The sequence below is a fragment of the Anomaloglossus baeobatrachus genome, chromosome 3 (assembly GCF_048569485.1).
Source record: "Anomaloglossus baeobatrachus isolate aAnoBae1 chromosome 3, aAnoBae1.hap1, whole genome shotgun sequence".
Classification (NCBI taxonomy): Eukaryota; Metazoa; Chordata; class Amphibia; order Anura; family Aromobatidae; genus Anomaloglossus; species Anomaloglossus baeobatrachus.
The window spans coordinates 212,228,310-212,253,695 of NC_134355.1; the positions used below are offsets into that span (position 1 = coordinate 212,228,310).

The 25,386-nt window shown below is 44.6% G+C and overlaps 1 protein-coding gene across 2 annotated transcripts in view; it reads right to left on the reverse strand.

Moving 5' to 3' along the window:
- Nucleotides 1-25,386, reverse strand: part of TOMM20 (translocase of outer mitochondrial membrane 20) — a 76,258-nt gene that overhangs the window by 47,860 nt on the left and 3,012 nt on the right. The window contains exon 2 of one of the 2 annotated variants that reach the window (XM_075339706.1): nt 3,361-3,413. In XM_075339706.1, coding sequence (XP_075195821.1) covers nt 3,361-3,413 — 53 coding nt within the window. The remainder of the gene's footprint in view (nt 1-3,360; nt 3,414-25,386) is intronic. The other variant, XM_075339707.1, reaches the window with a different exon arrangement.

The window sequence follows — 25,386 nt, forward strand, 5'->3', positions numbered from 1 at the left end:
CCTCCAAGCACCATAACTTTTTTTTTATTGTTTTGTCAATATAGCAGCATGAGGGTTTGATTTTTGTGGGAGGAGTTGTACTTTTGAATGACACCATTCCTTCTGCCCCATATTGTTCTGTAAAACAGGAAAAAAATTCAAGTGTTTGGAAATTGCAAAACAAGTGCAATTTTATTTACCATGTTCACTACATGGTAAAACTGATGTGTCTGTATGTCGTCTCACATTGGTACGAATTTGTTGATACCAAATGTGTAAAATTTTGCTTTTCTATGTGGTGAAAAAAATAATTCAAAAGCTTATAAGAAAAAAGAATTACATTTTCGGAGAACTGCAGCATTCTCATTTTTCTGGGTCTGGGCCTCAGTGACTGATTATTCTTTATGTCTTTAGATGGCATTTATAATGACACCATTTTTGGGTAGATGCAATGTTTTGATCGCCTGTTATTGCATTTTAAAGGGAACCTGTCAGCAGAAATTTTGCACTAAACATAAAAGATTCCCCCTCTGCAGCTCCTGGGCTGCATTCCAGCAAGGTTCGTGTAATTATTGTGCCCCCTTTTAGACCAAAAGAAATACCTTATAAAGTGGTACCTTTTTGTATGCAAATACTGTAAATGGTACACGGGGGCGGGCTGCCTGGTGTCCGTTATTCTGCCTCCTGCCGCTTTAGGTCGTCCCCCATCGCTCATTTCCATAGCTGTGGACGCCGCCCAGTGCTCCAGAGGTCCCCGGGCATGCCCAGTGCCTATCTCTCGTGAATAAGCACTGTGTCCAGTGTCACCGCTGGTGACGTGTTGCGCAGGCTTTAGATTATGGGCGGCGCTGTGATTTCATTAGCAAGTAACCGCCCATAATCGCGTGACTGCGCTTTCCCCTCTGCCTCCTTCGTCCTGCTCTGCGCTCCTCCCATCTATTTCCTGCCTCAGGGCAAGATGGGAAAGAGGTAACATGGGGTCAGCAGGCCCGCGCTTGCGCAGAACGAAGGAGGCAGAGGGGAAAGAGTGGTCCTGCGATTATGGGCGGTTATTTGCTAATGAAATCACAGCGCCGCCCATAATCTAAAGCCTATAATCCTGCGCAACACGTCACCAGCGGTGACACTGGGCACAGTGCTCATTCACGAGAGATAGGCACTGGGCATGCGCGGGGACCTCTGGAGCACTGGGCGGCGTCCACAGCTATGGAAATGAGCGATGGGGACGGCCTAAAACGGCAGGAGGCAGAATAACGGACACCAGGCAGCCCGCCCCCGTGTACCATTTACAGTATTTGCATACAAAAAGGTACCACTTTATAAAGTATTTCTTTTGGTCTAAAAGGGGGCACAATAATAACACGAACCTTGCTGGAATGCAGCCCAGGAGCTGCAGAGGGGGAATCTTTTATGTTTAGTGCAAAATTTCTGCTGACAGGTTCCCTTTAATGCAATGTTGCGGCAACCAAAAAAAAAAAACAAAAAAAAAAAAAAAAAACAAATTTTTGTTGTTGTTTTGAATCTTTTTCTCACTACATCGTGTAAAGCGGGCTTTACACGCTACGATATATCGAACGAGATGTCGGTGGGGTCACGTCGTAAGTGACGCACATCCGGCATCGTTAGTGATATCATAGCGTGTGACAGCTATGAACGAACAATTATCCCCAGTCCAATTCGGCCTGAGAAAAGATAAATAGTAGTTCAGAACTGCCCCACAGAATAACATTGGTCCTAACGGAATGCAATTTTTTTTTTTTTTTTACCGTATTCCACTCGGACGATTTTTACGCTTTTGTGAAAGAGCCCTAAAACTCAATCTCTGCCCAGAAAGCCTCACTTTGATCTCCCACTGCCTCCCTTCTGCTGTTACTGAGTTCTCATAATGGTCAGTACAAGCTGTCAGTCAGGCTATTTGGGCGAATAAGTAATAAAACTAGGATTCATCTATTTAACGCTATAAAATGATCATAAAAGGATTATCCGGAACTTTGGTTATGTTTTTCATATGGACAAAGAACTTAGAGGCTGTTACCGTAGTTGCTAACCATCTGCCTGTTCTGCCCAGCAACGATCTGTTCCTGCTCAGAGCGGTCACGGACCACACCTGCCGTTAACTTTCCTGCTCCCAGTGATGCTACTTTGACAGAGCAGCTCCTTCTTTTCTGTTTTTCTCTGTTAACAGGGAGTTAATGCTGATGTTATGGTGACTGACAGCTTGCTCCCTGCTTAACTGCAGGAGGTAGGCTGTCAATCAACATGACATCAGTAGCGACACTCCATGGATATACCAGAAGAGAAAAAAGCTGCTTTGTTGATATGAGATCAAAGGAAGCAGGAGAATCTCCGCCTGACCCAGAACAGATACCGTATTTTTCGCTTTATAAGACGCACCTCCAAATTTGGTGAAGGAAAAGATTTTTTTTTTTTATGTTAAATGGGGTCCGTCTTATAATACCAGTGTCTATCTAACAAATCATATAGGGTATATGTCCCTCATAGCACCCCCATCCTAAAATTAGCCTCCTTCATCTGGATATGGCCCCCTTATATTGAATATAGACCCTTGTGATTGCACACGTCCCCCTGTGCTGGCACACGTCTCCTACGGATGGCACACGTCTCCTACGGATGGCACACGTCCCCCTGTGCTGCCCATGGCCCCCTATTGATGGCACACGTCCCCCTGTGTTAGATATGCCCCCTATGGATGGCACACCTCCCCCTTTGCTGCCCATGGCCCCCTATGGATGGCACATGTCCCCCTGTGTTAGATATCGCCCCCATGCTGCTGCCCATAGTAAAATAAACAGTTCACTTTACCTTCTCCAGTGCTGTCCTCTCTCGTGTCTCCCTCCGTGCTGCTGAGTGCTGATCTCCTGCACTTCCTGGTTCTCAGTGCCGGTCATGTGATCGGCACAGCAGAGTGATATCATTTCTGCGTGCCTGATTACAGCGGCAGCAGGAGACCGGGAGACCAGCGCTGGAGGAGGTAAATAAAGAGAGTGTTTTATTTTACTATGGGCAGCAGCATGGGGGCCATATGCCATCAAAGGGGGGGCGCAGGCACATAATATGCGCCGTTGCCCCAGCCCATCACTAAGGTGCGGTTTCAGCACCATGGTGATGGACAGTGGCAGTGCATATTATATGAGCGGGAGCAGGAGATCAATAGGAAAGAAACCCCAGAGTCCCAGGTAACCCCTTTAATATGAGGATTATATGGCAATTTTAACATGATTTTTGAAATGAAATACACCAGTCTCATCAAGTCTAAGTTATTTATTTTATAACACATGCCGCTTGTGAAATCTGGCGACAACCATTTTAAAAATAGTATTTAAAAAAATAAAAATAAATAAAAAAAACAACCAAACTAACTTTTACCCTTGACTGTCCGGCTCTCTCTTTAGCAAGTTTCTGTTTTCTTCTCTCTGCAAAAATAAGAAAGCAAACAAACGTGAATACTCTGTTTAAAGGAAGTTGTGCGGGAGGAAAAATATGTTTTGTTTGTTTATAAACGTTCACAATGGCTTTCACTTGCAAAATGTAAAATAAAATTAAAGGGGGTTATCCGGCTTATTTAGTCTTTTTTTTGTCATTTCACTACTGGGCTATGTTGGGGCAGGTAAGTAGATAGCAAGTACCTACCTGCTGTCAGCCCCTCTCCTCCGGCTCAGAGCAGTCATGTGACCGCTCCTGCTGGGCTTTTGCTGCTTCCTATGATGTCACGTCGATAGGGGCAGGACGTTGTTGACGGGCAACACAACAGACTTCATGTAGCTGCCCCCTGCAGGGGGTACAGTGCGTGGAGTCCCCGCGCCCTTCCCTGCACCCTCCCACATATCCCATAGTGCAGTGGTCTCAAAGACTCTGCCCATGGGCCAAAAGCAGCCCCTGATGCTTCTTGCGGCACGCAGGCCTGCAGACCCGTTGCTGATCGCTGCCTGTGCTGGGGCCACGTAGTCAGCGCTTTATATCAGAGGACAAATTCCTGAGCGCTGTACAAGTACGAGCTCTGTATACAGCTACTGCAATGATCAGATGCCGGCCAATCAGAGATCAGCAGCTGATCACTGTAGAAGCTGTATAGAGAGCTTGCCCCTGTGCAGCACCCAGGAATCTGTCATCTAATATAAAGTTTCGTCAGCGGTGGCCTCTGCACCGGCAGCATTGAAGAAACAGGATACAGAGGGAAAGAGGACAGGTGAGAAGAATTAGTCTTTGGGTTTTTGTTTTTTTTGTGTGTGTGAAGACTGGCACAATAGGGAACAATTCTACAGGATGGAGCATTGCTACAAAAGAGGAGCAGGAAAGGGGACATTACTATAAGAACAGGTCCAGGAAAGGGGACATTACTATAGGATTACCAGGATGGCCACAAAACTATAGGATGGGGCACATTCAGGGGCGTAACTACCGCGGTCGCAGCAGTCGCCATTGCGACCTGGCCCGGGAGGTTAGGGGCCCGGCGGCCGCCAGGCAGATCAGCAGCCAGCTCCTTTCACCCGCAGCGGCTGCTACATGACCCGGTGCCGCCGCCAACACCGGGCCCCCCTGCCTGGTGTCAGCGGCTACGGCGGCTCCCCCGTCACCGCGCACAGTAATGATGAAGCATAGTGCGGCAAGTGCCGCGCTATGCATCATCACTCTACCCCTGTGCCTGCGCGTTGACAGCACAGCAGTCGCACGGAAGTGACAAGTGCACAAAGTGCAGGACGGGAGGACGCCGACCGGAGCACCGGGAGAACGAGGAGAGGGGAGGACGAGCAGCGGTAGAAGAAGAAAGCAATGAGGACAGAGCAGCGGCTGGGGAGCGAGGAGATCGATGGGGACAGCAGCAGTGGGAGAAAGAGCGGTGAGTACTTTTTTTTTTTTAATATAAATTAGTGAGTACACAGTGGCCAGAGGCCTGGAGAGGCTGCAGTATTATGCATGGAGGCCTGGAGAGGCTGGGTGCAGTATTATACATGGAGGCCTGGAGAGGCTGGGTGCAGTGTTATACATGGAGGCCTGGAGAGGCTGGGTGCATTGTTATACATGGAGGCCTGGAGAGGCTGGGTGCATTGTTATACATGGAGGCCTGGAGAGGCTGGGTGCATTGTTAGACATGGAGGCCTGGAGAGGCTGGGTGCATTGTTAGACATGGAGGCCTGGAGAGGCTGGGTGCATTGTTAGACATGGAGGCCTGGAGAGGCTGGGTGCATTGTTAGACATGGAGGCCTGGAGAGGCTGGGTGCAGTATTATACATGGAGGCCTGGAGAGGCTGGGTGCATTGTTAGACATGGAGGCCTGGAGAGGCTGGGTGCATTGTTAGACATGGAGGCCTGGAGAGGCTGGGTGCATTGTTAGACATGGAGGCCTGGAGAGGCTGGGTGCATTGTTAGACATGGAGGCCTGGAGAGGCTGGGTGCATTGTTAGACATGGAGGCCTGGAGAGGCTGGGTGCATTGTTAGACATGGAGGCCTGGAGAGGCTGGGTGCATTGTTAGACATGGAGGCCTGGAGAGGCTGGGTGCATTGTTAGACATGGAGGCCTGGAGAGGCTGGGTGCAGTTATACATGGAGGCCTGGAGAGGTTGGGTGCATTGTTATACATGGAGGCCTAGAGAGGTTGGGTGCATTATTATACATGGAGGTCTGGAGAGGCTGCAGTATTACACATGGAGGCCTGGAGAGGCTGCAGTATTACACATGGAGGCCTGGAGAGGCTGGGTGCATGGTTATACATGGAGGCCTGGGTGCATTGTTATACATGGAGGCCTGGAGAGGCTGGGTGCAGTTATACATGGAGGCCTGGAGAGGCTGGCTGCAGTATTATATATGGAGGCCTGGAGAGGCTGCAGTATTATACATGGAGGCCTGGAGAGGCTGCAGTATTATACATGGAGGCCTGGAGAGGCTGTAGTATTATACATGGAGGCCTGGAGAGGCTGCAGTATTATACATGGAGGCCTGGAGAGGCTGCAGCATTATACATGGAGGCCTGGAGAGGCTGCAGCATTATACATGGAGGCCTGGATCGGCTGCAGCATTATACATGGAGGCCTGGAGAGGCTGCAGCATTATACATGGAGGCCTGGATCGGCTGCAGTATTATACATGGAGGTCTGGAGAGGCTGCAGTATTATATATGGAGGCCTGGAGAGGCTGGGTGCATTGTTATACATGGAGGCCTGGAGAGGCTGGGTGCAGTTATACATGGAGGCCTGGAGAGGTTGGGTGCATTGTTATACATGGAGGCCTGGAGAGGTTGGGTGCATTATTATACATGGAGGTCTGGAGAGGCTGCAGTATTACACATGGAGGCCTGGAGAGGCTGGGTGCATGGTTATACAAGAGGCCTGGAGAGGCTGGGTGCATGGTTATACATGGAGGCCTGGAGAGGCTGGGTGCATGGTTATACATGGAGGCCTGGAGAGGCTGGGTGCAGTTATACATGGAGGCCTGGAGAGGCTGGCTGCAGTATTATATATGGAGGCCTGGAGAGGCTGCAGTATTATACATGGAGGCCTGGAGAGGCTGCAGTATTATACATGGAGGCCTGGCGAGGCTGCAGTATTATACATGGAGGCCTGGAGAGACTGCAGTATTATACATGGAGGCCTGGAGAGGCTGGGTGCATTGTTATACATGGAGGACTGGGGAGGCTGGGTGCATTATTATACATGGAGGACTGGGGAGGCTGCATAATACAAAATGAAGGACACTTTATACATTGAATATAGGGGTGCATTATGCATGGAAGAGTATGGGGCTGCATAATACAATATGACGTTTTATGGGGTTGCGTTATACATATAGGACTATGGGGGCTACATTATAATATAAGGAGGACTATGGAGCCTACCTTATACATGGACTATGGGTGTGCATTATGAAACATGGAGGACTATGTGGTGCAGTATAATATATGAAGTACTATGAGGTACATTATAATACATGGAGAACTATGAGAAATTAATTATAATAATTGGAGGGCTTTGAGGGCTACTTTATACATGGAGGACTATAGGGCTGCATTAGAATATGTGGAGGACTATGTGGTGAATTATAATACATGGAGAACTGAGAAATTCATGATAATTGAAGGGCTACTTTATACATGGAGGATTATGGGGGTGCATTATAATATATGGAGGCCTATGTGGTGCAGTATTATATATTCAGTACTATGGGGTGAATACATGGAGAACTATGGGAAATGCATTATAATACATAGAGGACTATAGAGGTACATTCTAATATATGAAGGGTTATGTGGGACCCTTTATACTATATGGAAGGCTATGTGGGGGCCATTATAGTATTTGCAGAACTATATACAAGGGGGGACAAAGATACAAGCATAGGATGGGAACGTTTTGTGCTGAGGAAAAAAGGCTCTTTCCCTCAGCACCCAGCTTTCCCATGCTCTGATATGGGAAAGCTGGGTGCTGAGGGAAAGGTGTATAGCAGAGCACGGGGAAGCTGGGTGCCGAGGACAAGATGGATATCAGAACATAGGGAAGCTGGGTGCTGATAGAGGGCTTTCAGATTATGGGAAATCTGGGTGCTGAGGTAAGAGCCAAGTGTCAGCGTCATTATCCTGTACGAGAGTGTCAGTGTCATTATCCCGTACCCCAGGGGCCGGTGTATGTGGAGGGGGGGGGGGGGGGCGCAGGTCTGAACTTTGCACCGGGGCCCATCAAACTCTAGTTACGCCACTCGGCACATTACTATATTATGGGGATAAGGATGGGCACATTACTACTTTATATGTGTGGTGGATGTGAGGTGATTGCGCCGTCACAGATGAGATATAGTATCACTGCTCTATATTTCCAAACGATCAGTGCTGAGCAGAATACTGACAGCCAATGAGTGTGCAGAGGGCGGAGCTGGACACTGAGGCCGGGCGGTGCCAGCTCTGACTGAGGTTTGGCAACCAAGGAAAGGAAAAAGTCAAGTTTGCTTGAGCTGCAGGTAAATAAAGTGTCTGCAGAGAATAAAGTGATAATTCAAGAGGAACAAAGGTTAGAAAACAAAACAATAATAATTATAATATAGGAACGTTTTATATGATAATACAGCACGGATTAGCGTAAAAAAATTTTGGAGTTTGTCGGACAACTTTTTTTTTTAAAAACAAAAAACTCACTAACTAAAAAAAAAAAAAAGTCCAAATAATAGCTGACTATCACATTTTCTTAACCCCATAGCGACGGCCTAACGTCTCAAGACGTCGGAGGTAGCCGAGACCCCCAAGATTATGAATTGGGGTGGTTTTTTTGGACCCAGATAATGTGATCGCGGGTATACACTGTATACTGCCGATCACATAAAAAAAATAAATAAATAAAAAAAAAAAATAGCAAATAATACTGATTTCTTTCTCATCTGACATGATCAAACATGCCAGATGAGAAAGAAATATAACCCCGTAGTGCCCCCAAAGCGCCCGGTACCGGAGAAATCAACCCCCACCACCACCACCCCCTCCGGAACATCCAAAATGGCGCCGAAAACTGCCGCCGGCTCTGCATTCATTTCCCTCTGATCTGAAATGATGAAACATTTCAGATCGGAGGGAAATGTCCTACCCCTGATCCCTCCACCGGTACACCGGAGCTGTCTGGTCCCCCGGAGCCCTCTCCGGTTCTCCAGGGTCCTCCCTCCGGAGCATTCAGGATGGCGCCGATAACTGCAGCCGCCGCCGGTGCATTCATTTCCCTCTGATCTGAAATGATGAAACATTTCAGATCGGAGGGAAATATCCTACCCCTGATCCCTCCACCGGTACACCGGAGCTGTCTCTGGTCTCCCGGAGCCCCCTCCGGTTCTCCAGAGCCCTCCCTGCGGTCCACCGGGGTCCTATCCGCTATTCCCGGTATCTCCCACCCGATCTAGGATCCCCCGTTTCCCCACTGCCCCCGCACAGTACCTCAATAAAGAATCGTTGAACACCCCCCCCCGGTCCCCCGCGGCCCCCCTTCCTCCCGGAAAATGGCGGGCGCATGTGCAGTGTGCTTGGCATAATCTGCCTCCTGCACCAAAAAAAAAAAACAAAAAAAAAAAACTGATTGGCTGTTGTGATTTGAATACTGTGATAGATCCTATCACAGTAGTCAAATTGCCTATATTTGATAAATATGACAGCATTTAGGTCTGCCTTTCTCCTCTCTTCCTTGTAGTTGATCTGGGAGAGAAGAGAGAGAGACTACGTGCTGCAATATAGAGAGAAAGTTATAAATCTACAAAATTTCTGATAATCAATTCCAAATTTTCTGATCACCTCCCCGTGATCAACCCCCCCCTCCGTCATCCCTTGCTGCGCCGTTCCCCTAATCAATATTTTTTTTTTTTGTTCAAATCAAAGTTTATTAGAATAGAAGAAGATAATCAAACAATTGCACAGCGCGCAGGCAGAGGGTATATATCCAAGCTAGCTGCTAAAAACACAACAGTTCTTTGACTACACCTGCGCCACTGGCGACCAAAAATAACAAGTACAATTCGTATGTGTTTGAAATAGGAAGAACAAGTTGAAAAAAAAGAGATAAAGAAGAGGAGGTGGAAGAAGAATTTAGAGACAGTAAAGACAACAGAAACGTGGGAAAGTAAGATGAAAGGGGAAGGGTACAAAGAGTTCCCACCCGAGTGGACGCGCCCTCCTACATCAAAACCACATTTTCAAGGCTAACCTTCTAGGTACAGAAATAAGAGAATGGAAAATTACCTACATACCTGCCCCCCCGTGAATCCATAGACCCATATCCGGCGAGTCCCTGAACATGATCCACGGGGCCCACGTAGCATCAACTTTGTCCTTGTTGCCGAGTGTCTGACCTATCAAGGTCTCCATCCTGAAGATCTCGTTGCACTCTGCTATGAATTCATCCCGTGATGGGATTCTGGTTTGCTTCCAATATCTTGGAATTAGGTTTCTGGCAGCTGTTAAAAAATGTCTTAATAAACCTTTCCTAAACCCTGAAGCAGAAACATTCCCGAGGGACAGGAGAGCTAACTCTTTTGTGGGCCGGATCTGCCTCAAGGAAAGTTTATTGAGTAACTGGAAAATGCTCTCCCAGAATGATCTCACCGGGGGACATGACCACCAGATATGAGTGAGAGTTCCCCTCTCCTTTTGGCATCTCCAGCACACATCAGAGGCTGATGGAAAGGCAGCATGGATACTCACAGGACACCTATACCACCTAGATAGGATCTTGTAGCACCTCTCCTGTGATATCACATTCAGCGAAGTTTTACCAATAAAGAGAAGGATTTTGGTCCGCTCCTCAGCCGAGAATGACCTCCCCCACTCTCTCTCCCATTTCCCAAAGTACCCAGGCAAGCCGTCCCTCGCACCTCTGCATCTGAGAAACAAGTCATACAAGGTCGAAATGGTATGGCCTGGAGGATCCTTCTCTAGGCAAAGGGCCTCAAAGGGTGTGAGTGCCCTATAGATGTCTACCCTCCTAGCCATAGACACTATAAAACTTTTCAGCTGTTCGAAGAAGAACCACATATCTTGAGATTTGTTGATATCTGAAGAGTAATTATCTAGGGGTTTAATACCTGTGTCTGAGATAAAGTCACGAATAATAGGATGGTCACTCTTCCTTTTATGGAGGAATGTTGATCTATGGAAACCCGCCTGAAAATCTGAATTACTATGGACCGGTGTCAATGGGCCTGGAATGGAGGACAAGTCAAGATATTTATTACCTCGGGACATAAAATTCCGCAATTGCTTTGTGATAAAGGGTACTGTGATAGAGCTGGAGCTGGGTGGTGCTCTGGTCCAAATAACTACCTTCGGATCAACATCAGATTGCACGCTTTCGGCTTCCACCCATCTTTTCGTTTCACCTGAGTTAAATAGATCCAGAACGCACGTCCCTAAAGAGGCGTAGCTATACAAAAGGAGATTAGGGAGTCCAGTTCCTCCCATATCCCTTGATCTACTCAATATTTTGTGGGAAATACGTGGGCGTTTATGTGCCCAGACAAATTTGGTTATGCTAGATTTCAGACGTGAGAAAAAAAAAGAGGCCGGCAATACTAAGGGGATGGTTTGGAAGTAATAAAGCAGCTTCGGTAACAGGTCCATTTTGATCGCATTTATCCTCCCAAACCATGAAAGCTGGAGTTTGTTCCAGTTATTGAGGTCTAATTCTAACTTCCTGGAAATGTGGCGGTGATTTGATTTAAAGAGGTCAAGGGGATCTGCCGTCAGTTTAATTCCTAGGTATGTCAATGAATCCACCTGCCATTTGAAGGGGAGAGAGGCTTTGAGCTGAGTCACCAGCATTGGAGGAAGAGATATATTCAGTATTTCGGATTTATGAGCATTTATTTTAAAATTACTCAGAGATCCGAACCTCCGCAATTCAGCCATTATGTTGGGTAGACTAATGAGTGGAGAGGTAACGTACAGGAGCAGATCATCTGCGAATAAAGCTAATTTATGGTCCTGTTTGTGAAATGTAACCCCTTTAATTGATATATTGCTCCTCAATGCCACCGCCAGATGTTCCATGGTCAGAATATATAATAATGGGGAAAGGGGGCACCCTTGTCTTGTTCCATTACATATTGTAAAGGAATCTGAGAGGGAGCCATTTATTTTAATTTGTGCTGTGGGCGAAGAGTAGAGTGCTGTAACTCTGTTCATCATGTGCTCTCCCAACCCTATGTTTTTAAGGACCTGAAACATGAAACCCCAGTGCACCCTGTCAAACGCCTTCTCTGCATCTATCGACAGGATGCACATGGGGATCCTGTGACGTCTTGCGCCGTCAATCAGGGAGATGGTCCTCAGGGTGTTGTCCCTGGCTTCTCTTCTGGGCACGAAACCCACCTGGTCTGGATTTACCAGTCTGGGAAGAAGGTCTCGTAACCTATTTGATATCATTTTAGAATAAAGCTTGATATCTAGATTTATGAGCGAGATCGGTCTATAGTTGCAGCAAAGAGATGCGTCCTTCCCTGGTTTTGGTATAACTGTGATGTGGGCCATCAACGCCTGGGGAGGGAACGCACCCCCTGCAGATATATATCTACAGACCGATAGGAACAGAGGATTTAGAAGTTCTGAAAATTGTTTATAGAAACCCGCTGAGAACCCGTCTGGACCTGGGTTTTTCCCTGACTTCAAATCTGAGACTACCGCATTGACCTCCTCCAGGGAGAAGTCCTCTTCCAGCTCCAGTAAGGTATCATTTGAGATGGAAGGGAGATTATGGGATTTCAGGTAAGCTTTAACATCATCTTGAGTCCCATATGTCGCTGTGTGTCCCGATTGTCCCCTAATATCATAAAGCGCCTTGTAGTATGTGCGGAAGCCTGCTAAAATGTCCTGGTTGCTATGCAAATGACCATCACTTCCTGGGTCTTTTATGAAAGGGATGTAAGTATTCATGGAGCGGGGATGGAGGGCCCTTGCAAGAAGCTTCCCACTTCTATTTCCCAGTTGATAAAAGCGGCTTTTGAGACGTTCTCTTAAGCCCCTGGATTTCTGGTCTAATACCTCTAGTAATTTATGTCTGGTTGTAGAGAGTTGTGCGTAGGTTGTAGGAGATGAGTCCCGTTTGTGTTTGCTTTCTAGTGAGGCAATCTGGTTAGATAACTGCGTTATTTCAATGGCTCTTTCTTTTTTCAGGCGGGTACCATGTGAGATCAAAATGCCCCTTAATACACATTTCAGTGATTCCCACTGGATTGCAGGAGAAGTGGTATCACATTCATGATCTCTAATAAAGTTATGAATTGACTGGGTAAGGTCCGCTTTGCATAACTGATCCTGTAATAGGTTTTCATTCAGTCGCCAGGTGAAATTTGATTTGACACGAGGCCCTAACTGAATCGATAAGTAAATGGGAGCGTGGTCTGACCATATTATATTACCTATGGTCGCTTCTACTGTCATGTCTAGGAGGGTATGAGAAATGTGGAAGGAGTCAATTCTGCTATAGACAGAATGGACCGAGGAATAGAAGCTGTAATCTTTGGTGTCCGGATGAAGAATCCTCCATATGTCCACCAATCTCAGACCATGCATGTGCTTTTTGACCCTTTGTATGACTGAGGCCGGATAGGACGACTTACCCGAGGACACATCGAGGGCCGGGTTCATTGGTAGATTAAAATCGCCTCCTAATATCACCGGAGAGGAGTCCGCAAAATCTTCCAGAATTTTCCTCCCGTCTGCACAGAATCTGTCCTGCCCCTGGTTAGGAAAGTACATGTTAGCAATAACAAAGATATTGGTTTTCCAAGAAAGCTTTAAGAAAATATATCTTCCCTTGGGGTCGATACAGGAGTCTAACACCTCTGGTATGAAGGACCTATGAAATGCCACGGAAACCCCCTTAGACTTAGCATCAGGATTCGAGCTATGGTGCCAAATCGGGTAGTAAGCCGAGGAACACTTAGGAATTGCATCTGACCTAAAGTGAGTTTCCTGAAGCATCAAGATGGCCACCCGTTGCTTATGACAGGAATATGCTATCTGTTTTCTTTTTTCAGGGACATTCAAACCTTTAACGTTGAAGGAGCAAAACGTGACACTATCCATAATGCAGGTCAACTGGAAGCATGATGTGGTATCTGGGGGCTTGTCCAGTCAGGTGAGAGGGAAGGATAGAGAAGAAAGAAAGACAGAGAAAAGAAAGAGCAAGGTTTAGGTCAAAGGACCTAAAAGGTGGGTAAGGAACCCTAGTATTAAGTGGTGCAAAATTTCCATGGCAATGGATTGCCATTTGCACTAAGGGGGGTTAGAGGAAGCCAAGAACGGCAGCGAGTCCGTTCCTTACCCCCCGCCTCTAATACAATATGATATATCATTATAAAGCGCACTAACTATATGCTCCCGCTAAAACTTTATCATCTAAAGAAAAGTAAACATCATAACAGGCTATTATTCTAGGCATTGACCCCAATCAGCATTCCCGGTAGGTAAGCAAAGTGTTCAGATCAGGGACAAGATTCTAGTAATTGTAAAAAACAAGAAAATCACATGGGTCTCCCGGGCTTATTTCTCAAAAGGCCCAAATCTTCGCCTCTAGACGGTCCAGCCCCACAGGGTCCAGTCAGTAAAGACTAGGGGAAAGACACTCCCAACCAGGTCCACCAGGTGGAGGGTCCAAGTGGATCTATAACACAAACAGTTTACTGCTTCCTCCTATGAGGTTTAAGTAGTACTTGACCCAATGTCAGAACCTCTGATAACACCTGTGAAATAACAATGCTAGTCTGGAAAGAAGCAATATTAGGTGACAGGAGAAAGACTTTCAACAAATCACAGTAACTTGCAACGATGCCTTTGATGCAGTTTCATGGTAAGGCCCTCCCCTGTGGCTCCAGGGATAATTGGCTATCATGCCGGAAGGGCCCATGAAGGTTATCCCCAGTAGGAAACAGGGGTGCTACACAGGACCGCTACCCTGTCGGATTGCTCTTGTCAGGACCTCTTTGTCTCCCATGGCGACGGACTGGCTGCCATACTGGGGGTTCCACAGGGAGTTGGGGGCCTGAGGGCCAATCCGGCAGTGCTACCATAGGAAGCTCGAAAGTCCCCAAGAACTTAGCCAGATCTCCGAGTTTGCGAAAGATTGCTGATTTCCCATCCTTATGCGCTGTCAGCTGGAAGGGGAAACCCCATCTATATGGAATGTTTCTGTCCTGGAGGTGTTGGAGCAGGGGTTTTAATGCTCTTCGCAGCTGCAGAGTGCGTCTAGCCAGATCCGGTAATATCTGGACCTGGGACCCCTGGTAGTTGATGGATCCTGCCTGCCGCACCGCGGACATGATGGAGTCCTTTACCTTATAAAAGTGGACTCTACATATTATGTCCCTTGGACGTGAATCTGGAGGGGATTTGGGACCCAGGGCCCTATGTATGCGGTCTAACTCAATCGGCCCAGAGCTTTGTTCTCCCAGAATTTGAGCAAAGAGCTTCTGTGCCATGGCCTCCAGTTGAGGCGTGCCAATACTTTCAGGGATGCCACGGATACGGACATTATTTCGCCGATTGCGGTTCTCCAAGTCCTCTTGCCCTGAAGTGAGCTCATCAATCTTTGCTGAGTGGCTAAGTAATATTTTCCTTTGTAGGGACAACTCAGCAGTGATAGCTTCCTGGGACTTCTCCACTTCCTCTACCCTGTATGTGAATTCAGATTTCAGTGCCTGCAGCTCTTTCTTATAAGTATTCTCAAGCCTGCTAGCAAATCTGTCCAAATCTTTTTTTGTAGGCAAAGCCTTGATAGATTTACTTATCTCATGTAGATTAGGCAGATCTCCCTCATTGTCCTCCTCGCTGGAGAAGTCCTGCTGTGATTTCCCCGAGTCCTGCTGTGTCTGTGTTTGACTTTCCCGGGGCTGTGAGTTTTCCATGAGGGAGGCAGACGCCATCATTGATCTAGTGTTCCTGATGGCTGCTGAGGTGCTCTGGCTGAGGAAACGATCCATGCTGCTCACTGTCTCCTTTATCTCACCTCGGTGTCGGGTGACTTTCCTGGATCTGCCCATAAGCAGGGAGATGTTAATGTGCTCTAATAGAGGCTAATGGGGGAAGTTCAGGACAGAGCTCCCAGCAAGTGCAGCTCACTCGGCCATCAGCAAGCCACGCCCCCCAATATTTTTTTTTTTTTTAATAATCATTATAAAATCTTTTTTAGGGTTATAAAAAAATAAATAAATATATACTAGTGTTAGATTAGGTTCAGGTTTATTTTTTGTTAGGCAGGGATACATAAAAAAAAAAAAAAAAAAAAAAAAAAACCAAAAAAAAACATGGCCCGCAGAATGTTTACGGCAGAGCAAGCGTACTGACTGTTTGCCTCCGGCAGTTCTGGGTCGGAGACCGAATCAGCCTCAGAAAGAGGAGTTTTTAGATAGCGGTGACGATTCGGCTTCCTCCACTGGGTCCCACACCCAGCTAGTCGCCGCTGCTGAAGCATCAGGAGCAGGATCAAGTTCTGCAGTGCCCCAACCTCCCTGGTATCCTAGACCTGTCCTTTACCCCACAAATTCCCCCTTTCATAGGAGACCCTGGCATCAAAATAAATGTCAACAATTTTGCCCCACTGGATTTTTTTCCAAATTTTTGTTACCCAGCATGTGCTTGAGCTCATCACCCACCACACCAACTTGTACGCCCGTCAATATATTGCCCAAAAGCCGATATCTGTCCATTCCCGGTCCTGGATCCCCACAAGCGTCCCGGAAATCAAAACATTTTTAGCCATTACCCTCAACATGGAAATAGTGAAAAAACCCAGTTTACGCTCCTATTGGGCAACTAAATCTGTCCATGCCACCCCTGTATTTGCAGCCGTAATGCCCAGAACCCGATACGAGACCCTATTGAGATTCCTCCATTTTATTGATAATTCCCAAGTCCCGCCAAGAACTGACCCCAATTATGACCGCCTTAATAAATTGAAACCTCTAATATCCCTCCTGAAAGAGTCCTTCCTAACTTCCTACAGCCCAGAGGAGAATGTTTCGGTTGACGAGTCCCTAATGAGTTACAAGGGCAGTCTCTCATTCCGTCAGTTTATTCCCTCCAAAAGAGCCAAGTATGGCATAAAATTATATAAAGTGTGCGAAAGCACCAGCGGGTAAACGTGTAACTTTATCATTTATGAGGGTAGGGACCGCCAAATAAGCCCAGACAACTGTCCCCAGACAATTAGCATCCCAGGAAAAATTGTCTGGGAGCTAATGACGCCATTTCTTGGTAAAGGTTACCACGTGTACACCGACAACTACTACACCAGTATCCCCCTATACCAATCCCTCCATGCTGCAAATACAGGGGCCTGTGGAACAATAAGGAAAAACAGTGTTGGTTTGCCGGCACAGTTAGTGTCCAGACGTCTAGAGAAGGGGGCGTCATTCGCACTGGCAAGTGACAAACTGCTTGCCGTAAAGTGGAATGACCGCAAGGACGTCTACATGCTCACCACCCTGCATGAGGGCACCACTGTGTCGGTCAGAGAAAGGGGAGCCACCAGGGACAAACAAAAACCCTTCTGTGTGACACAATACAACAGGTTTATGGGTGGCGTGGACCTTTCTGACCAGGTGCTTCAACCATACCTGGTAAAGCGGAAAACAAGGGCCTGGTACAAAAAGGTAGCAATCTACCCGATACAGATTGCTACCTACAACAGTTTTGTACTGTATAAAAAAAAAAAATAAATAAATCACAAGGGGCCCTCACATTTCTGCAATACCAGGAAAAAATTATTGAGTCCCTCATGTTTGACTCAGCGGCACCAGAGGCAGCCTTCGAGAATGCCCGGAGACTAACAGAACGGCATTTTATGCGTCTCATGCCTCCTACTCCCACCCAAAACCGTCCTAAAAAAAGGTGCCGGGTCTGCAGCAAATAGGGCAGTAGGAGCGAATCTACTGTCCCATGTGCCCTTCCCAGGCAGGACTTTGTGTTACCCCTTGCTTCGAAATCTACCACACATCTCACAATTATTAGACATCATACACTATTCCCAAATTGTGTGGTAGGGTTTTTCTTTCACAACGTTTATATTTTCTATGTAGTGAGCCCCTGTGTTACTTGTCAAATAAAATTTACTATTTTCATCAGTAAAACACATTTTACCCCATTTCACAAATAATTCCAGGACTTGATCACTCACATACCGAAGTGTTATGCAGACAAATTCTCGTTATATGCCCACGTCTGCGTACTCCAGAATGTGGCCCCCACAAATCAGGGTGGATAAAAATCAATGGGTTTTTTTTAAAAAAAAAAAAAAAAAAAATTCGGATTTTTTTGATTTAAAATCGGATTTTTTTTCAATAAACTGCTTTTTGAGGAAAATATTTTACCATCCAAAAGGTTCTTCCATCATGATATAAAGCTGAGTTGTTTAACTCAGTAGAATAAAGGCTGTATATGTGTAACATTCACAATGCCATGCTCTTCCAGAGGTTTCTGTAGGATTAGTGGGCAGTTTCTCTCCTATATTATCACAGTCGCTCGCTTTACTTACGCAGTTCTCAAAACTGAATTTGACTCCGCAGAGGTCCCAGCCTCTTCTTCACAGCAAAAATATTACAACATGAACAGAGTTGAGAAAAAGACCTTAATCCTATTGTTCTACAAACCTATGAATACAGAATCAACCCCTTCAGTGCCAAGTCCAAGAAGTTAGACAATATGTTTCTGATTGTTTGGAGTGGAATAGATCTGCACAACACAAGAAGAATGTGAATCTAATTGTGAGGAGGAGGAAGGGCAAGCAGACAAGAAAATGAAAGTGAAACTTTGAGCACAATACTGCAGCATAGCCACAGACAGACAAGTCTGGATCTGTTTGTGTGTACGATCTGAGGTTTATTACATTCTTTCCTTATAATGGCAGCAGGCCGTAAAAGAGACCCAGTTTGGGAATATTTTAATGAAGCTCCTTCGCCTATCGGTAAGGCAGGCATGCGTGCAAAATGCAAACGATGCAACAAAGAGATGCAAGACCTAGTGGCGCGAATGAGGCAACATCATGAGAAGTGCGGTGATGAAGATGACCAAAGAAACACTTCTGACAGGCAGGATCTTCAGGTTGGTAAACATTTTTATTGAATCCGATTTCTAAAGACTGAACGGTCATGTGTGAGAAAAATTATATTTCTTATTATTACTGCATGTTACTGTCATTTGGTACAGTTATGAAGATAAACAAATATTCCTTTTGGGGCAGGGGCAGTGATGTGTTGTGTACAATAAGCAGAAATTGTATAATAAACAATAAAATAACAGCATTGACTTTTTTTGTTTAGGGGAATTCATGGATTCTGGAAACTATCCACCTCCAAGATCACCATCATCCTGTTCTACAGTTTCAGAGTTATCCATCCAGGATAGTGCTTCATTAGCAGCAGCAGCAGCATCATCAGACACCCACAGCCACATATCACCATCACCCAAAAGGAAGAAAAAACCTTTACCTCCTGGAACCACCATAGATAGGTTTGTGATAAGAACTAGCAGATTAGAAAAAGAGTTGATTGATGAAAAAATTGCCCAGTTTATTTATGCAACGAACTCTTTCCGTCTGACTGAGAACCCACATTTCATTAATATGGTTCAATCACTGAGACCAGGATACAGTCTACCCAGCAGAGCTGATGTTGCAGGGAAACTGCTGGATCAAGTGTATGACAGAGAAATGGAGCAATGTGCAACAGCTCTGGAGGGTAAAATTGTTAACCTAAGTATTGATGGGTGGAGTAATGTCCACAATGATCCTATTGTATGTGCTTGCATAACAACAGAAGAAGGTAAAGTCTTCCTTGCACAAACAACTGATACGTCAGGAAATGCACACACAGCAGAATACTTACAAGAAGTGGCAGTAAAAGCTATAACGACATGTGAACAAAAATTCAAATGTCTAGTACGCAGTTTGGTCACTGACAATGCTGCAAACGTATCCAAGATGAGAAGAGATTTAGAAGAGCAGGGAGGGAATACAAAGCTGCTAATAACATATGGTTGCAGTGCTCATTTGCTGCACCTCTTAGCCAAAGACTTCAGTGTTCCAGAAATAAAGGCTAATGTTGAAATTACTAAATACTTCCGTAATAATCATTTTGCTGCAGCAGCTCTGAAAAGGATGGGTGGAACCAAGCTAACGCTCCCACAAGATGTTAGATGGAACTCTGTGGTGGACTGTTTTGAGCAGTATATCAAAAACTGGCCTATTCTGATGACACTTTGTGAAGAAAATCGAGAGAAAATAGATGGCACTGTCACGGCCAAAATCCTCAACATTGGGCTTAAGAGAAATGTTGAACATATGCTGAGCTTCCTGAAACCCATCTCTCAAGCTTTAAACAAAATACAGAAAAATAGCTGTTTTATTGTGGATGCTGTTGAAATTTGGAAGGAACTGAGTGAACACTTAAAAACAGAACTACACATGGACAGAATTAAATTACAAGCAGTAAACAAACGAATGGGACAAGCACTGACTCCAGCTCATTTTTTGGCAAATATTGTCAATATCCAATATCAGGGTCAAAACCTAAGTGCTGAGGAAGAGGAGTTAGCTATGACATGGGTATCCAGCAATCATCCATCTTTAATGCAAACTATAATAAACTTCAGAGCTAAGGGGGAACCATTCAAGAAATATGTTTGCTGAAGATATTTTAAGGAAGGTCACACCAGTAAACTGGTGGAAGTCACTTAAGCGCTTGGATTTAGAGACTGTTCAAGTAATGATTTCACTTTTAACAGCAGTAGCTTCTTCTGCAGGCGTTGAAAGAATATTCTCATCCTTTGGACTCATTCATTCTAAATTGAGAAATCATTTGGGACCCAATAAAGCATGAAAGCTTGTTTTTCTTTTCCAGATTATGAATAGGAACAAAGAAGAAGATGATGATGAAGATGACGACAAGTGAGCTACAGAGGACAGCAGGGACAGTAGTATTTAAGTTTTTCATGTGTCGGCTGGGCTGACAGTCTAAGTTTCTTAAAATATATATTTTGTTTAGCCAAATTAGTTAACAAACATGGATGTTTGTTTAAGCAAACTTATGCTGTAATGTTGTTATTGTTTCAGTTGAATAAATCTATTTAAATTGTTATTAAGGTCAGACTTATTTTTCTCCTTCCTAAGTACAACAGAACAGTGGTCTCCAAATATGAATGATTAACCCATTAAACTGGGGAGAAAAAAGTAATATAAAAAGTGATTCTAAAAATCTTCATCTACTTGCATGTTAAAGTAGCAAGAACTAGTTTAGGTAGAAACTTTGATTTAAATCACTGATTTAAATCAAGCCTTACTGACTAGTGATTTAAATCGTGATTTAAATCGTGATTTAAATCAGTTAGATTTAATCAAATCCACCCTGCCGCAAATGTTCTTGAAACATCTGACAAATAATTCCAAGATTTGATCACTCAAAGTTTTAGCACCAATCATCTTAGTCTGACTGCTATTACAACTATGTCTTGGTGATCCGGGCATGATCATTTTATTGGAGGATCTGAAGCTGTTCTGTAATTTTACACCTTGGGCTTTACTGCATGGTTCTTGCCGAACCTCCTGCACTGGACAATACTTTTATAACCCTGTAGGGGACTGGTTGTTTTGTGCATATAGCGGTTCCGACCTTGGCAGGTAGGAGCCCGTTATGGTGTATCACATCGGCTGGCACAATTGTCCCTCATATAGGGATTGATGGTGCTAAACAGACGTTGTACGACCAGTCTCTGAAAAATTAATGTGTCCTTCTAGCCCTCCTGGTGTTCCTTCATCTCTGGAACAAGCACAAGCCTGCCATATAGTTGGCGGTATTTTCCTCCACATTTTGCCCTTCACTCAAAGATAAAATGTACAAAAAATCCATTTATGTGGGTTTTCAGTTATTCTGATAACACATAGGCTCTGCAAATCAAATAATCCAAAATTTGAAAAGTGCACCTTCCCTTCCAAGTCCTGTCGTTTGCCCAAACAGAAGTTTTTGACTACATGTTGGGTATCGCTGGACTCGTAAGAAAGTGGGTAACAAAATGAGGGGTCCACTTTTTGGTGTTACATCTTGTAAAAGTGGAAAATATGGTGGTAAAGCATCACTTTTGTGAAAAAGAAGAAAATTTTCAATATGACAACCTATTGTTATAAAATTCTGTGAAGTACCTGTGGGTTCAAAATGCACACTATACCCCTAGATAAAATCCTTGAGGGGCATAGTTTCCATAATGGGGCCAGTTGTGGGGGAGCTCTACTGTTTAGCCACTTCAGGGGGTCTCCATACGCAACGTTGTGTGCGCTAATGATTCATGCCAATTTTGCAGTCAAATGGCGCTCCTTTCATTTCGCGCCCTGCCATGCACCCAGACAGTTGATTTCCACCACATATGATGTATCGGCGAACTCAGGAGAAATTGCACAATACATTTTATGGTGATTTTTTTCCTTTTACCCTTGTGAAAAAAAAAAGCTACCTGGTTGAAGTAACAATTTTGTGTTAAAATTTATTTTTTTTATTTTCATGGCTCAACGTTATAAAATTCTGTGAAGCACCTGGGGGTTCAGGGTACTCGCCAAACATCTAAATAAATTCCTTGAGGGGTCTAGTTTCCAAAATTGGGTCAGTTGTGGGGGGTTTCTGCTGTTTAGGTACCTTAGGGGCCCTACAAATGCAACATGGTGCCCGCAATCTTTTTCAGCCAAATTTGCTTTCTAAAATTCAAATATTGCTCCTTGTCTTCAGAGCCCTCCCATTTGTCCAAACAGAGGTTTCTTACCACATGTGAGGTACCACCGCTCTCATAAGAAAGTGGGTACCAAACATTGGGTTCCAATTTTTGGAATTACCTCTTGAAAAAGTGAGAAAATTGATGCTAAAGCAACATTTTTGAGAAAAAAAAAAAATGAAAATTTTCAATATGACAACGTAACGTTATCAAAATCTGTGAAGTACCTGTGGGTCCAAAATGCTCACTATACCCCTAGATAGAAGCCTTGAGGGGTCTAGTTTCAAGAATGGCATCACTTGTGAGGGGTTTCTTCTGTTTAGGTACCTTAGCGGACCTGTAAATGCAACATGGTGCCCGCAATCTATTTCAGCCAAATTTGCCTTCCAAAATTCAAATATTGCACCTTCTGTTCCGAGCCCTCCCATTTGTCCAAACAGAGGTTTCTGACCACATGTGGGGTATCACCGCGCTCATAAGAAAGTGGGTAACAAGTTTTGGGGTCCATTTTGTTGTGTTATTGCTTCTAAAATTGATTACATTTGGGGTAAAGCAACATTTTTAGGTAAAATTTTATTTTTTGCTTTTTTCATTCCACATTGCTTTAGTTCCTGTGAAGCACCTAAAGGGTTAATAAACTTCTTGAATGTGGTTTTGAGTACCTTGAGGGGTGCAGTTTTTAGAATGGTGTCACTTTTGGGTATTTTCTGTCATCTAGGCCTCTCAAAATCACTTCAAATGTGATGTGGTCCCTAAAAAAATGGTTTTGTAAATTTTGATGTAAAAAATGAGAAATTGCTGATAAACTTTGAACCCTTCTAACTTCCTAACAAAAAATATTTTTTTTTCCAAAACTGTGCTGATGTAAAGTAGACAAGTGGTAAATGTTAACTATTTTGTGTCACAGAACTCTCTGGTTTAACGGTAAAAAAATTCAAAAGTTGAAAATTTCAAAATTTTCAAATATTTTGCCAAAATTCATTTTTTTTTCACAAATAAAACGCAAAAAATTTTGTCCAAAATTTGCTACTAAAATGAAGTCCAATATGTCACGAAAAAACAATCTCAAAATCACTGGGATCCGTTGAAACGTTCCAGAGCTATAACCTGATAAAGTGACACTGGTCAGAATTGCAAAATTTGGTCTGGTCATTAAGGTGAAAATTAGCTCTGTCACTAAGGGGTTAAAATAAATGCTTTATTGATCCAGAACTATAAAAAAAGAAACACCAAAAAAGGTTAAACACAATGGCACTAAAGTGAGGCAGGAAACAAATATCCACTGTGCTCTTCTTTTCCTGCCTCTTTCAATTGTTTAACTTTTTGGTGTTTTTTATATTTCTAGATCAATAATTATTTCTTTAAAGAAGATGGGAGTGTCGACTATTGTTTGGACTGTTGATACTATTGGAGTATTTTGCCGTACAACAGGACAGTGGAGCAAATACTCACCTCACCGGTCTTGTTCAGCCACTGCCTGGTCCCCTGGGGGTCTCTACTTCCTGCTCCAATGATAATGTTCCATCACAAGAACATGTGACAGTATGTGTCAATCATTACCCAAACATGGCCAGTGTAATCTTTCAGCACTTCTTGTAGCCATTCCCTCAAACTGAATTTTGTCATTGTCCCATAGAAACATGTGAAAGTGTCCCTGTGACCAACCTCCATGCAAAGTGCTATTAGGCTCTGTGCGCACTAGTGCATTTTACCCGCGGATTTGCCGCGGAAATTTCTTGAGAAATGTCTGCAATCTTTTTGCAGACATTTCCCAGCAAATTCTATGAGAAAAAAAAACAGCTGTGCGCACTGTGCGGATTTTTCTCAAGAAATTTCCTTGAGAAGAATTTCTCGAGAAAATTTCTTGAGAAAATGAGCATGTCAATTCTTTTCCGCAGGTACCCTGCGGATTTCGGCAGTACAGCCTGCAAAATCCGCAGGGAACCACCCGCGGGAAAATCGCGGCAAATTCGCCGCTAATCCGCATGCGGATTTGGTGCGGATTTTTTCCGGAGGTCCGGAAATCTTTCACTCCCAGAAGTTTCTCAAGAAATTTTCTTGAGAAAATTCACATTTCTAGTGCGCACATAACCTAACACTACTAGAAGGGCTGAACACATATACTGGACACCTAGGGGTGGTGACTGTCACTACAGCAATAAGCACCCACTCTTCATGAACACTCCCGGATGTATAAACTATGGTGAAGATTTAATTCCAATTTTAAACTAAAGACCGCTGGAAACAGACTAATGTGGGCTGTCTGTGGACGAAAAAAGGAAATCTATAGCAGCCATGATCTGGCATATCTTTCCACTATAATATCTGTCACAAATTAGGGCAAATACCGGTATGTCTGTTTTGAATTGTCCACACCCCTTGAATGCTAAATCACATCCACTTTTAGAAACATCCTAGAAGCCTGTCACATTTTGTGCCATTTTTATTACTGGAAGTACAGACCTATGTATCTTATTCTTCCTTATGTATAAGCAATATATATTAAACAGCTTTTCTGAGCAGACACATCTGCGCCACATGCCGAACACATTCTTAACCGCATCTTTCAATAGTACATTGAGAGAAGCACAGGAATAGTTGGCAAGTGACCACAACTATATAAATTGTATGCATGCGGTCACGTGACTGCACACTTCTACAGGGAATACAGGAAAATTATGACATTATACACATTAGGCTGGAATCACACTTGCGAGTGTAAAATTGGTCCGATTCATTCTCATGCTAGAAAGTAGTATGAGCTCTGTCCGAGTGTTGATCAGTGTGCAATGCAACTGCAATGCGATTCTGTGATTTTTCTCATGATTGTAGTCCATGTGCAATCCGTGTGTGATCCGTATGGGACCCTTTTTTATTCTCAGCAACTATGTCATCTGCCATTCAGCTCTGCTACATGGCCGCTGACAGCAGACACAGACAGAGCCGCACAATCAGAATGAAGTCGGATGAACTTCACCCGACTTCATAGTCATCCTGCTGCTCTGTGTGTGTCATGGCCTGATTTTTGGTCATCGGTGAAGGTCTCACCTGTGACCGCAAATCCCCTGAGTGACTTAAGTGATCTGCGCTATCAGCGGTGCCGTCACTGAGGTGACCCGCGGCCACAGCTGAAGTTCTCCACCTGAGATCTGTGGCCGCGGGTAACATGAGTGACATCATCGCT